This window comes from Rattus norvegicus, chromosome 9 (genome assembly GCF_036323735.1).
Source record: "Rattus norvegicus strain BN/NHsdMcwi chromosome 9, GRCr8, whole genome shotgun sequence".
NCBI classification, from domain to species: domain Eukaryota; kingdom Metazoa; phylum Chordata; class Mammalia; order Rodentia; family Muridae; genus Rattus; species Rattus norvegicus.
The window spans coordinates 22040197-22054933 of NC_086027.1; the positions used below are offsets into that span (position 1 = coordinate 22040197).

Here is a 14737-nt window from a genome sequence, read left to right on the forward strand (position 1 = left end):
TACAGAGAAACCCTATCTCAAAAAACAAACAGCTACAAAAGAAAAAAGAATAAAGAATTTTTTCATCCCCTGGGCATATCTCTTTTCTCTTTACAAGAATGCGTTCTCTTTTCCGTTCTGTGGTCCAAGACTGAGACAGAGACCAGAGAAGGGAGAGGCTTAGGTAAGGTCATTTAGTCAGGGTCTAGATGGGGGTTGGAGACGAAGAACAGTAGGAGGGGTTTTAAAACAGAACAATTTTATTTTATACGCGTGAATGTTAATGCTTGCATCTAAACACGGGCACGGTGTGCATGCAGGGCCTGTGGAGGTCAGAAGAGGGCATCAGGTCCCCTAGAACGGGAGTTACAGGTGGTTGGGGGCTGCCCTGTGTGAGGTGGGAACTGAGTCCAGGTCCTCTGCAAGAGCAGCAAGGGCTCTTAGCCACTGAGCCATCTCTCCATCCCCAGGAGGAGCTCCTATCAAGTGGAGGGGACACCCTAGAGAGGAAACGGAGATGGCTCTGATATTCCCATGCAAGGCCTGCTGAGGTCTTCCCACTGCTTCTCACGATCAAGGCCAGGGCTGGAGCCAGGGCTGCTCACACCTATAACCCAGTACGTGGCAGCTGAGCAGGGAGAGCCCTGGGTTCAAGGGCAGCCTGGACTACAGAGTGAAGTGCTATCCCGAAGGAAGGAAGGAAGGAAGGAAGGAAGGAAGGAAGGAAGGAAGGAAGGAAGGAAGGAAGAAGGCAGGCAGGCAGCCCAGACCAACCAGGGTGGTCTTTTAATGTCCTGAGGCCAGACATTGCACACGGCGATCAGAAGGGAATTGAAGACTCCAAGAACTCAGCCATGGCTGAGAGGGAAATAAGATCCAAGTCCATTTTCAACAGCTCCAGCCAGCATCTTCTGCCCCTCCCCTCCCTTCCCTTCCCTTCCCCTCCTCCTCCCCTTCCTCCTTCCTCTCCCTCCCCCACACTCCTCACTGTGTGTTGTTAAACTCACATCAATGTACCGCTGTGAACCATTCTACCCTCCTAATCGCTCATCTCTGTTCTGACGCCCACCACGGTTCACATCCAAGCCACTCGGGTCACACTAGTCTCTCAAAGTGTCACCATCCACATCACTGGGCTTTAAAGAGGCAAGGTCTTTGTTTGCTTTTTTTTTTTAATTTTTCATTTTTTTTTACCCCATCTGGTCTGTTGCACACAAAGGTCTCTATGCTGGCTTTTGAGCTGTGGTTTGGATTTCCAGGTTGGGGTGCATGGTGGGATGCTTGGAAATCCAGTGGGAACGGTGGAAATAACTCGGTAATGTGCCTGCTGCCTATCTTGGACCCTGTTCTATTTCTGTACAGAGACACCACGACCAAGACAGCTTACAGGAGAACGAGTTTATTTGGGGCTTACAGTTCCAGGGGGCGAGTCCGTGACCATCATGGCTGTGAGCATGGTAACAGACGTGCACTTGTGAGCTGACACAGGAGCTGAGAGCACACACACACACACACACACACACACACACACACACACACACACGGATTCAGACACAGCAAGAGGTGCAGAGAGACACTGGGACTGCACCACTCTTTTGAAACCTCCAAGTCTGCCCCAGTGATGCAGCTTCACCCCTGAATCCTTCCCAAACAGTTCCATAATATGGCGGCCAAGCATTCAAACATAGGAGCCTACGGGGTCGGCCTCACTCAAACCACTGCACCACCCAAGCGGGATACGCTGGTGTGAGGGTGAGAGTTATGGAAGACGCTGGGGTAGGGCTACAGTTGTTTATTTAGAGCGCTGTCGCTCTTCCTGATCAGGACCTGTGCTCACAACCATCACTAACTCCAGATCTGGGATCTGATGCCCTCTTCTGGCTCCCAGGATCCCAAGGCACACATGTAGTGAACATACACCCATGCAGGCAAAACCCTTATGAGATAAAGTAAGTCTAAAACAATTTTTAAAAAGTTAGACGTCATGCATATTTGTAGTTCTAGCCCTAGGGAGGCACAGATAGGTACCTAAGACTTGTTGGCCAGACAGCATGGCCAAGTCTGAGAATCTCAGGTCCTAGTGAGAGATCCCATCTCAAAAACCAAGGTGGACAGCTCCTGAGTTAACCTTGGCCTCCACATGCACATATACACACAAGAAAACACACACATACACACTCATATACTCACACACATTAACACACACCTACATATACTCACACATTCATACACACATTCACACACTGTCTCAAACCTACAAACACATACACTCACACAGCAACGCACTCTCACACATTCACACACACTTACACATACATATACATACACACACTCACACACCTATACAACACACACACACACTCCAATAAAAGCCAGTTCATGGGGCTGGGGATTTAGCTCAGTGGTAGAGCGCTTACCTAGGAAGCGCAAGGCCCTGGGTTCGGTCCCCAGCTCCGAAAAAAAGAACCAAAAAAAAAAAAAAAAAAGCCAGTTCATTCAGAGTTAAGTCACACTCTGTCAGACTCAGTATTTTATGCCGTCATCCATAGTGTCATCTGTCCCTAACACCAGGATTGCCACCAGCACCCTCAATGACATCAGAGAAGAGAGTCGCCATGAGGAGAGGGGTGAGGGAAGGTGAAGCCAACGTACAAATTACTGCCAAATTCTCTCTGAACAAAAGGCCTACAGATTTAGATTTGAGGAATTTCCCAGAATCCAACGTAAAAAGAGAGGGATGACCACTGATTATTTACACTATAAATGCTATAGTGATGATGATGATGATGATGATGATGATGATGATGATGATGATGATGATGATGATGATGATGATGTAATAAATCAAAGGAAATGAGGCACCTGAGCTGTGCACTGCAGGCCATGCCTGGATCACCAGCACTGATGTGGAGAGTCAAGAAGATTATGGATTCAAGGCTATCCTCAGCAACACAGTGAGTTTATGGCCAACCTGGGCTACACAAGACCCAGTCTCAAAACAAACACAAAACAAAAATAAATAAATAAAAACCCCAACAATAGGATCCCATTCCTGTTTAAAACCCTTCCGTTAGCTCCCATTGCTAGGGGCTGACATCCTGGTCCTTAACTGAGCCTCTTGGACCTCCCAAGACCTGTTCCTCTCCCAGCCTGCTTATGACTCTTCCTCAACACACACGCACACACGCACACGCACACACACGCACACATGCACACGTGTGCACATGCACACACACGCACACACACATGCACACGCACACACACATGCACAGGCACACGCACACACATGCACATGCACACACATACATGCACAGGCACACACACACACATGCACACGCGCGCATACACACATGCACACACACATGCACACACGTGCACACACACGCATGCACATGCACACACATACATGCACAGGCACAGGCACACGCACAGGCACACGCACACACTGCACACACACGCACACATGCCCATGCACACACACATGCACATGCACACAAACACACACATGCACACGCGCGTGCATACACACATGCACACATGCACATACACACACACATGCACACACAACACACACACACACACTTCACTCCAAGTGTGTACAACCTATCTGAACCTTCCTGTGGGCTGCCTGAGGGTAGGAACTGTGTCCGAGGCGTCTTTAAGGTAAGCACGCATCTATACCTGGGGCAGCTCCTCTATCCTACCCCCCAGAGACAACTCTCACCACGTGCTTGTCAGCACACACCAAACGACCTGGCCCTCACCATTGCCCATCAGCACACACCAAACGACCTGGCCCTCACCATTGCCCGTCAGCACACACCAAACGACCTGGCCCTCACCATTGCCCGTCAGCACACACCAAACGACCTGGCCCTCATCATTGCCCATCAGCACACACCAAACGACCTGGCCCTCACCATTGCCCGTCAGCACACACTGAACACTGCGGACAGAGTCCTTCCTCTGAGCTTTCTCTGGAAGTGTCTGGGGCAGTCGGGAGCTGACTGGGATGCACCTGGTCAGCAGCTTGGGTCTGTGTGTGTCCGGGTTCCTGGTGCTTTCTTGGCTCTGGAACTTGGTCACTGTCCACCCTCAGTGGGTCCCCACCCTCTTCTTGCTCTCATGATGCATTCGAAGTGGGAGAATGCTAGCGCTCGTGACCTCTGCCTGTTTTCGCTCTAGGTGAGCGCCTTTTGTGTCTATTGCTGTGATGAGACACCATGACCAAAAGTAACTTGGCAAGGGGATGATGTCTTTCATGTACACTTTCACATCGCTGTTCATCATTGAAGGAAGTCAGAACAGGAACTCACATGGGGCAGGAACGTGGAGGCAGGAGCTGATCCAGAGGCCGTGGAGGGTGCTGCTTACTGGCTTGCTCTTCAATGCTTTCTTATAGAACCAAGGAGTACCAGCCCAGCGGTGACTCCTCCCACAGTGGACTGGGCTGGGCCCTCCCCCATTGATTATTTATTAAGAAACTGCCCTACAGACTTTCCTGCCTCCAGCTAATTGTGCGACATTTTTTCCGTTGACTCCAGCTTGTGTCGAGTTGATAGAAACCTTGCTGGCACAGTGACTGAGAGGCGACAGAGACGTCAGAAGAAACAAATCCTTCTTCCAGGTGCTTCTTGGCAACGCTGGGAAACCACTGCTCCAGGGGGTCATCCGGAAGCTTTCTGAGGGGCAGACTGGACTGCAGAAGAAAGTTCCCAGATGGGGCCAGCACAGTCCCTGGGGTGACTTAGGGCAAGGTATGCGCTCCAGACATGGGTGAGGGGTATGAGGAAAGTTTGGGGTTTACCAGAAGGCCCCCTTACCCAAGGAGAACCAAGCCCTCATTCTGAGCCCTGGGCTGTGGGCCAAACTGTGCTGTGGTTGTAAATACACAAGATTGACCTAAAGCGTTACAGGACAAAGGCCACCGAGGACAGCGGGCATCATGCCCAGGGGACCTGTTCCCCTTATGTAGCGTTGAAGGACTAATAAGTAGGTCGGGCCTCACTGCTTTCTCCACACCCAGCTGGCCTCCTATGGCAGCCTGGGGTTCCCCCTCCCCTACCTGGTTCCTGAACTCCAATGTGTAAAGGCTCAAGCCGTAGACACCATGATCTCCGATAGATGGCAACACTTCCCTTTAGATAGAATCTGTAGAATTGTGGGTGATGGGGGAGGGCCCAGGCCTGGACCAGCCCCCTGAGGGGCTGGATTCTGGCTACAGATTCTCCACTCATCAGTACAACCATTTCCACCTCCAGAGTCCAAGGGTCCATGTGGTAAGCAGACTGAACCGTCCTAGATACCAAAGAGGGACACCTTGTGGGTGGGTAGCATGGGCTTCGAAGACCTGCTGGACAAGGTGGGCGGCTTTGGGCCCTTCCAACTTCGGAATCTGGTTCTGATGGCCCTGCCCCGAATGCTGCTCCCCATGCACTTTCTCCTGCCCGTCTTCATGGCCGCTGTGCCTGCCCACCATTGTGCCCTGCCCGGTGCCCCTGCCAACCTCAGTCACCAGGACTTATGGCTGGAAGCCCATCTACCCCGGGAGACTGACGGCAGCTTTAGCTCCTGCCTCCGATTTGCCTATCCCCAGACTGTCCCCAATGTCACTTTGGGGACAGAGGTGTCCAACTCTGGGGAGCCTGAGGGTGAGCCCCTCACGGTGCCCTGCTCTCAGGGCTGGGAGTACGACCGCTCAGAATTCTCCTCCACCATTGCAACTGAGGTACCCAGGCCCAGAGGGTGAGGGATGTGTGAGTGGGTTGGGCCTGCCGTTCTGTTGGGGGTGGTGTGGGCCCGAGATAACCTTCCTGTCTTCTCAGAGCTTCTCTTCCCTGTGTGTAGAGAGCCAGTGGATTTAAAGCTGGATTCAGTTCATTTGTTTATAATTCACCTGAGGTCTAAGGGCAGCTCCATGGGGTTGGAACAGAGGCCGAGAAGTATATCCCTGTAGTAAGAGAAAGAGAAACTGCAGAAGCCTCCATTTCTCCCCTCTTTCTCATTTCTATCCCAGGGCTGGGATTTATCTGATTCATCCAGAGAGGAAGGGGGGTGGGGGGACTCCCCGAGGAGAGAGACGACCGCATTCCTTGGTGGTGGTGATGGACCTCCATGGGAAAAAGCTCAGCTTCGGGACTAGGGAGAGGCAAAGTCTTTGCTTTCTGACGCTGAGGTTGATGGCTAGGGATGGGGTATCTTCCAGAAAGTCAGAGTCACCTGGGAGCCTGGAGAGGAGGGGCTGGTGCTGGCTGGAGAGGGGCTCATACACATAGAGGGCCTTCCCTGCCTGTCTTCGCAGTGGGATCTTGTGTGTCAGCAGAGAGGACTGAACAAAATTACGTCCACCTGCTTCTTCATTGGTGTGCTGGTGGGAGCCGTGGTGTATGGATACTTGTCTGACAGGTGAATTAAGGGACCAGCGTGGGGACAGGCCTCATCATCTGTATCCGGGAAGCCCCATGGAGGACCTGACCTTGCATGGCCCTTGGCAGGTTTGGCAGGCGCCGGCTTCTGCTGGTGGCCTACGTGAGCTCCCTGGTGCTGGGTCTGATGTCTGCAGCCTCCATCAACTACATCATGTTCGTAGTCACCCGTACACTCACCGGCTCAGCCCTGGCTGGCTTCACCATCATTGTGCTCCCACTGGGTGAGGCAGACAAACATGGGCGAGGCCCAGAGGGAGGCCGCTGGGGTGAGAGGGTCCCTGCTAACGGTCTCCCCGTCTCCCGTGCTGGCTCCTAGAGTTGGAGTGGCTGGATGTGGAGCACCGCACTGTGGCCGGGGTCATCAGCACCGTCTTCTGGTCGGGAGGCGTGCTGCTGCTGGCACTGGTGGGCTACCTGATCCGGAGCTGGCGCTGGCTTCTGCTGGCTGCCACCCTGCCGTGTGTCCCAGGCATCATCAGCATCTGGTGAGAGTGGCGAGCAAGTGGGAGTGGGAGACACAACCCAGGCACAAGCAGTTAGAGACGAAGATTCAAAGACAGGGGCGGGAGAAGTGGCTTAGCTGTAAGCACACACCACTCTTCTGAAGGACCCGTAGCAGGCAGAGTGAAAGTCAGTCTGAGAGATCAGACACCTCTGGGCTCTGTGGGCCACGCATACATACACACACCACACACTCGTACTCGAAGACACACACATACAGACACAGATACACACATAGACACACCCAAATACAGATACATACATCCAAACACACACACACACACACACACACACACACACACACACACACACAGAGGCACACACACAGATACATGTATCCAAACACACACACACACACACACACACACAGGCACATACACACACACAGATACATATATCCAAACACACACACATAGGCATACACACACACACACACACACAGATACATATATCCAAACACACACACACACACAGATACATATATCCAAACACACACACACACAGATACATATATCCAAACACACACACACACACACACACACACACACATACAGGCACACACAGAGCCCTAAAAATAATAGAAACAAATAAACAAAGAACAAGAAGACCGAGGGCCAGGCTGGGGATGAGTTCAGTTGGTAAAGTGTTTTCCTGCCACACACAAACCCTGGGTTTATTATCTTCAGAACTGACTAAGCCAGTTGTGATGGTGTGTACCTCCATTCACAATACTTAAGAGGTAGAGGCATAAGATCAGAAGTTCAAGGTCATGCTCACCTACCTAGGGAATTTAAGGGCAGCCTGGGTTACAGAAGTTCCTGCCTTGAAAAAAAAAAAAAAAGAGGAAAGAAAATAAAAGAAAACATCTGGAGAACTTGGAAGATCTCTCAGTTGGTAAAATGCTTGCCATGCAAGCACTAGGACCCGAGTTCAGACCCCCAGAACCCATGTAGGAGCCTGGCACAGAGGTGAGCATTTATAACCTCTTGGGAGGCTGAGATGGGAAGATCTGACACTTGCTGGCCAGCTGCTCTACCTGGATAGGGGAGTTCCAGGCTCAATGAGAGCCTGTCTCGAAAATCTAAGGTGGAGAGTACTTAAGCTAGACCCGGCATGTCACCCCTGCATACATGTGTGTACATATACAAACATGTATAAATTCATAACACACACAGCAGGGGGGAGTCTAAGAGATGCAGAAACAGAATCGGAGACCAAGAGTCAAAACGATATCAAGGGAAGTCAGAAAACTGGAAAGCGACAGAAAGAAGAGGGCACAAGACACAGAGGCAGAGAACAGACGTGAAGAGACAGACGGCCCGGAGAGAGGCAGTAACAGAGATGGAGCCGAAAGGCCAATTCAAAGGGTCCCGTGGAAAGACAGCAAAGACAGTGATGAAGGAGTCAGACGTTGCCAAGTGGAGGCTAGGGTTGGCCTTCAAGGGACAGGGATGGAGCACGGCCAGCATGGTGATGGGAACTGAGGCAGGAGAACGGAGGGCCTGTAAGGTGGGGACAGCGTTAGCTCCTGACGGTGAACTGTGTATCAGTCTGTCTGTCCGGCCTCCATCTGCATCCCCATGCCACAGTGCTGGCTGCTGGTGTGAGCTAAGGTTCTGAGGGTAAGGAAGGGACCCATGGAGGACTGGCGGAACCCAGGCCTGAACAAAGCCATAAGGGGAGAAGAGGTAGCTTTAACAAGAGGGGCCTGAACAAGAGAGCAAGGGGCCGGGCAGTAGACATGGAGGAGGGGACTGCATGGCTGAGAACCTGGAGTGAGCAGCCTAGGATCTCAAGGGCAGAGGTGGTCTGCAAGGCTGGCTTCTGGCTGAAGGTCCTCTGGCTTCTCCCTTAGGTGGGTTCCTGAGTCTGCACGGTGGCTTCTAACCCAGGGTCGTGTGGAGGAGGCAAAAAAATACTTGCTGAGCTGTGCCAAGCTCAATGGGCGGCCCGTGGGTGAGGGCAGCCTGAGCCAGGAGGTGAGGGTGTGGACATGTATGAGAGAGTACATGGGGATGGGTGGGGAGTTCCTGTCTGAGCGCCCCTCCATCCTGGGCCCACCATATAGGACCAGCTCTCCAGTGGAGAGCTCCAGGCTTCGGAATACCCCGCCTGGCTCTGATGGGTCATCACCTTTCCTCTCGGCCCTCCATGTGTACTCCCAGCCCAGGACTGCTGAGGACACAGAGAAGCAGAGAGAACACACTGGCTCCTGAGACAAGCTCTAAGGTGGAAATCTTGCTTTCTTCCCCAACCAGGCCCTGAACAACGTGGTCACCATGGAAAGGGCGTTGCAAAGACCCTCATACTTAGACCTGTTCCGAACATCTCAGCTCCGACATATCTCACTGTGCTGCATGATGGTGTGGTAAGATGGGGTCGAGTTGTATCTGGTGGAGTGAGGGTGTGGGAGGGAGGGGCCAAGATTGTAACTGGGGAGGGTAGAGTGATCATCCTGGAGCTGGGAAGGGGAAATCTGACTACCACAGGTCCAGTGTAGTCGGCAACGGAGACACGTAGGCCCAACTTTAGGCTCTATGACTTCCTTACCGTGTGACCCTGGACAACTGTCTAACCACTCTGATCCTTAACATCTATTTTTGTAAAACGAGCAGTTTTCTGTTAATTCCTGTGTCACAGGGTTGCTGCTAAGATTGGGGTAAAGGTGCTTTGGCCACTGGTATCTACTTGGGGATTGTGGATGGCTGGGGGAAGAGGGGCAGAGCCTGGGCTGCGGTCTCTGAAGTGCCAAGTGGCAGGAGAGGGTTCTTGAGGGGCACTGCAACTCCATTCAGGTTTGGAGTGAACTTTTCCTACTACGGCCTGACTCTGGACGTGTCTGGGCTGGGGCTGAACGTGTACCAGACACAGCTGCTGTTTGGGGCTGTGGAGCTCCCCTCCAAAATTATGGTCTACTTCCTTGTGCGCCGTCTGGGACGCCGTCTCACGGAGGCTGGGATGCTGCTGGGCGCTGCTCTGACCTTTGGCACCAGCCTGCTGGTATCCTTGGGTAAGCCAGGCCTGGCAGTTCCTTCTGCCCTCTGTGGGGACTCTGCCTCACATCCAGGGGGCTCCTGGCTCCATCCCCTCCCTGAGGAATCCCTTTCCCTCCAGAGACTAAGTCATGGATCACTGCTCTGGTGGTGGTGGGGAAAGCTTTTTCTGAAGCTGCTTTTACTACGGCCTACCTGTTCACGTCCGAGTTGTACCCTACTGTGCTCAGGTAAGCCAGGGACCCAGGCGACTGCCCTGCCTTAACCTAGGTGTATGTGTTCACACACTGCCCACCCATTCTTTAGCTATAGCCAGATACATCGATGCACCATGGGTATTTGTCCAAATCTTGGGGAGCACAGGGAACTTGATCTTCTGTACTGGGATTGCCTGCACAGGAGGGGAGCCTTGTGACGAACGGCCCCCTCTTCCTTTCCTGAACAGACAGACAGGATTGGGACTTACTGCACTCATGGGCAGGCTAGGGGCCTCTCTGGCCCCACTGGCGGCCTTGCTGGATGGAGTGTGGCTGTTGCTGCCCAAAGTTGCTTACGGGGGGATTGCCCTGGTGGCTGCCTGCACTGCACTCCTGCTGCCTGAGACGAAGAAGGCACAGCTGCCAGAGACCATCCAGGATGTGGAGAGGAAGAGGTATGTGTGCGAGTGCGTGCGTGTGTGCGTGTGTGTGTGTGTGAGTGCGTGTGTGTGTGCGTGTGTGTGTGTGCGTGTGTGTGCATGTGAGTGTGTGTGAGTGTGTGCATGTGAGTGTGTGTGTATGTGTGTAAGAGTGTGTGAGTGTGGATTCAGATGCCTAAGGCCCTGACACTTAGGATGCAAAGGGAAGACAGTTGCACAGTTACACTTGCTACCTATACATATGTGCACAGGTGAGTGTTTGGGTGTGTATATCCTGGTGTGTATAACGTGTCATATAAAATCAAACATGTCTGTCCTTACCTTTATATATTCACGAATGCCCAAAAGAGAGGCACATATGCACTCTGAGCTATATACACCAAGAATATGTCCAGACAAGTGACTTACTTGTAGGAGGATGCGTGCATATATTTGAGGAGCTGGGACAGCCCCGAGCCAGTCCTTGTAGGCTCCAGGACTAACCCCCGACCACATTCCTGACACCTTTCTTATGGCCTTGTCCAGTACCCAGGAGGAAGATGTGTAGGTCCGGGACTGAGTTGGACTAGCGACAGTTCTCCACAGGAGCTGGGCACAGAAGGCAGCCTCTTGTGACTGGGACATCAGACTCCTCCACCTAAGGATGGAGCTGCTCCTGATGCCCTCTGCCTGTGCTCTCCAGCAGCAGAACAACTTCCCGCAGCACTGGGCCGCTGGGATTCTGGACTCCCTTCTCATGGCCGGGGGCTTCTATAAATAAAGACGGTTGCTCATGGGTTGGGGCAGCAGTGAGATTGGGGGAAACCCTCAGATGGAAAGCCACTGACTTGATCTGATTCCAGTCTTACACTGCCCATCTCCCAGGTGGACGGCGAAACCTCCTAGTGGACAGGATGTTTTGTGGTGCTCAAATTGAACAAGGTCATCCTAGGAATGTCGTTAAAGCACAGTCCTGTAGTCATTTTTAGTACCGGGAGGCCGGTGGGTGTACTGTCTCCGGTGGAAGGGTAGATCAGCACAACTCCGGGGCAGGGGACCAATAGATGGTTTTCTTGTTGCCAGGGCTCCCTCTGAAGTAGCAGACTCGTACCCTACCCCTCAAATCACTATCTGGGCTTCACACCTAAAGAAAGTGAGCTAGCGGGTGGTAGGTAGGGCACACCTTTAATTCCAGCACTCCAGAGGCAGAGGCGAGCAGAGTCTGGGGCCAGCCTGGCCTACAAAGCTAGTTGCAGGGCTGCACAAAGAAACCTTTCTAGAAAAAACAAAACAGTCATAAAACAAAACAAAACAAAAAAGAACCAAAGGTATGGGGATTGACATTTTATTACGGAATCCAGAGAGCTCGACGACCTTTATGAATACACTTTATGAAACTCAAGCATTGCTGAGAGAAGGACTGGGAGCCCAGGCAACCACCATTCTAAGCGTGTGTGTGTGTGTGTGTGTGTGTGTGTGTGTGTGTGTGTGTGTGTGTGTGCCTCCAGTTAGGAATGGGGAAACACAGAAGTGGGAGAGACAGTCTAGACTCAGGTCTACCACAGAGCCTACACCTAGGTCCCAGCCCCCAGGATGTCGCCTGCTTCCTCCCCAAAGGACTAGAGAATTCCGGAGCTTCCAGAGGACTTCGGAGGAAAGGTGGAAAGCTGGCATGAGGTTGTCACTCCCGTGAGTGGCTCATTTGGGTCTTATGTCCACTGGGTCATAGATGTAGCAGCCCACATCGCCAATGTTCACACCTGAGGGAGAGAGCCCTGTCACCAAGGGCTTTGGTGGAAAGGGAGTTGGGTTGAGGACTAAAGGGAGAGGGGAGACTCCTGAGATATCTGACCACAAGGAAAGTTGTCCACACATTCTCATACACCATAACACATTAGGCCCAGTGTCTGGGGTCAGGTTGCCCACCTTTGGGGCCAAACAGGTAGCCATAGCAGGGGATGTGGCAGTAAGGCATGCCATCATGCTGGAACACAGAAAAAGAATCCTCTCAGCCTTTCTTCCTGCTTCTAGACGCCTTCCTCCCAGCACAGCCTCCCTTCCCTCCTGCTCACCTCCGCGTGACTCCCAGCAGTCAGGGTCTTCCTGCAACGTTGGCACCTCAGGCACGGTCGGTGCCAATTTCTGCCCAAAGACATCACCTTCTCAGCTGTTGGTGGAGAACAGTGACGGTTCCTCCATTCTAGGGATGGGGCAGGGACAACTACCTGCCTTGAGTCACCTCCCTACCCTCTGCTGCCTAAAGAAAGCTCTCCAAGCTCTGTCGTCACTTACCGAAATAGACAGGATCCCCACATCCAGGGCATAGTGACGTCTCCCCAGTGAATGTCTTCAAGTAGGGAGGGCCTTTAATGGAAGAGGCTCCAGATGGGGCTGTGCTGGGGGCCAGACCCTAAGCAGGGCCCTCTACCCCTGCCTGTATATGGCACTGTCCTCACCCCCATCCGCACCTCCCACCCCCGACCCCCGACCCCAGGCGGCCGTGAGCTCTGCACACAGTCCTTTCTGACTCATCCCACCCAGCTCATCATCTACTGCAGGGTCACCTGCTTCCTCACCCTCTCCCAGGCCTCAAGAGCCCACTGGTTCGACGGCTCAGTGCTGCTAGTAACTCAATCATGAGGAAACCTGAGCTGATACAGGAGCCGGCCAGGGCAGCGGTGTCAGGTGTTGAGGAACATGGCGTCACTGCCCACTACGGGAGTATGAGGAAGGGCCGGGCACCAAGCTGAGAGGTTGGCCCCATCCTAGGGAGCCTTTGCTTTAGATCTTTCCAGCTATGCCCTGGCTGGGGGAAGGGGCCTGATTTCCAGGTCAGCCTTGCTTCTGATTAGTGGCCATCTGTCTTCTCTGGGCATCTCTTATAAAATGAAGGTGATCATGCTATCTTTCCAATTTACCTTTTAAACTCAACTCACATGAGAGCAGGAAAACAGGGCCAGCAACAGAACTGCCAAGAGCAGTTACAGTGTCTGCTGTAGCCCGAGGAAGGGTCAGAAGGAGAACAACTGATCCCCGCCTTCACTTACTTTTCTTGGCCCGGGGGAGGCCAGTCCTTGGCCTGGGGGGGCTGAAGTTGCTGGGGCTGAGGGAAATACTGCTGGCAGGAGGGGGACTTGGGGGGTTGTAGAGATAGCAGCCCACACCACCAATGTTGACCCCTGCAGAGAGAAGACCCAATAATGGAGGTCAGGCTCCAGTTTCTAACCACAGGGAGAGTTTGTGGCCCCTGGCCCCTTCTAGGCTGGAACTTACCTCTAGGTCCAAAGAGAGCCCCATAGCAAGGCTTGTGGCAGTATGGCCTCCCGTTGTGCTGGGCACAAGCACAGGCAGAGGGAAGGGTCACTCAGGGCCAAAGGGGCATGCATGCCTGTACAGGCCTTCTCAATACAGGCTGTCAGGTGCTTATGTGCACTGTTACTAGTCTGATGGCTCAAGTATGGTGAGTGATAGGCTAGCACGTCAGAATTGCCATTCTGGTCTAGGGGTTGACAGAGTGGGATACAGAGCAACTGCTTACCCCTCCCTCAGAACCATGCATGGGTCAGCAGCAGCACAGAGCCTGCCAAACTCCGGTGCATTTGAGGATGCTCAATGAACGGGTGGATCGCCCTGAGCTCCCTTGCTGAGGTTGCCTTTGGCAGGCTTCCAAGGCTGAAATTGGGGTCTGCAGGGGTAGGGGGTGTGACAAAGGGCTGTCACCCTGGTCGGGCCTCACCTCTGCATGCCCGCCGGGGGACAAGATGCTGTGACAGCGCTCGCATTTCAGGCAGAAACGGTGCCAGTGCTTGCCTACGGAGCTCACTTTCTCAGCTGTGGGAAACAAGGTGGATCCAGGCTGCAAGGAGTTCGTTCAACTTCCTTCGTCAACGCCAGACGCCCTCCTTTTGCCCTTTCCGCCTTCTAGGAAAACCAGCCCAGCCAGCCTTGCTCCCTAGAGACAACTGTCTCCAGGAAGCTCCATCCCACCCTCCTGCCTCCTGCCTTGGGCTCTTGGAGGTGTGGCAGGCACGGCGCGTATTCAAGCACACACACAAACACACACTCAATGATACCGGGGCCCCGGGGGCTCACGATTGTCTTTACTCCTCCTTGGTCCCAGCCTCACCAAAGTAAACGGGTTGCTGGCAACGCGGACAAGTCCAGCTCATGGTTCTTCATGAGGCAGCTTAGTCCAAGCAGCGACTATAGGCGCCCGCCCG

At 53.1% G+C, this 14737-nt stretch overlaps 2 protein-coding genes across 6 annotated transcripts; one reads left to right on the plus strand and one right to left on the minus strand.

Moving 5' to 3' along the window:
- The first annotated feature begins 4475 nt into the window (after positions 1–4475).
- On the plus strand, positions 4476–11855 carry Slc22a7 (solute carrier family 22 member 7). 3 transcript variants are annotated; one of them, XM_039084305.2, is made up of 10 exons: positions 4476–4736; positions 6281–6384; positions 6474–6628; positions 6724–6892; positions 8764–8887; positions 9167–9276; positions 9704–9918; positions 10023–10131; positions 10347–10553; positions 11064–11824. In XM_039084305.2, exons 3-10 carry the CDS (start codon positions 6532–6534, stop codon positions 11083–11085), a joined length of 1053 nt encoding a protein of 350 aa, XP_038940233.1. In that variant the 5' UTR covers positions 4476–4736; positions 6281–6384; positions 6474–6531; the 3' UTR covers positions 11086–11824. The 3 variants fall into 3 exon arrangements, with proteins under 3 accessions (XP_038940233.1, XP_038940232.1, NP_445989.2); XM_039084304.2 differs by lacking the exon at positions 4476–4736 and adding an exon at positions 4781–5258 and having other exon boundaries at positions 11064–11855; NM_053537.2 differs by lacking the exon at positions 4476–4736 and adding an exon at positions 5302–5707 and having other exon boundaries at positions 11064–11100.
- Positions 11843–14737, minus strand: Crip3 (cysteine-rich protein 3). 3 transcript variants are annotated; one of them, NM_001109303.2, is made up of 8 exons: positions 14644–14695; positions 14254–14348; positions 13791–13848; positions 13565–13696; positions 12810–12881; positions 12590–12684; positions 12444–12501; positions 11843–12277 (listed from the first exon to the last, which is right to left on the minus strand). In NM_001109303.2, exons 1-8 carry the CDS (start codon positions 14684–14686, stop codon positions 12216–12218), a joined length of 615 nt encoding a protein of 204 aa, NP_001102773.1. In that variant the 5' UTR covers positions 14687–14695; the 3' UTR covers positions 11843–12215. The 3 variants fall into 3 exon arrangements, with proteins under 3 accessions (NP_001102773.1, XP_038939991.1, XP_038939990.1); XM_039084063.1 differs by lacking the exon at positions 13791–13848 and having other exon boundaries at positions 11847–12277; positions 14644–14733; XM_039084062.1 differs by lacking the exon at positions 13791–13848 and having other exon boundaries at positions 11847–12277; positions 14254–14737.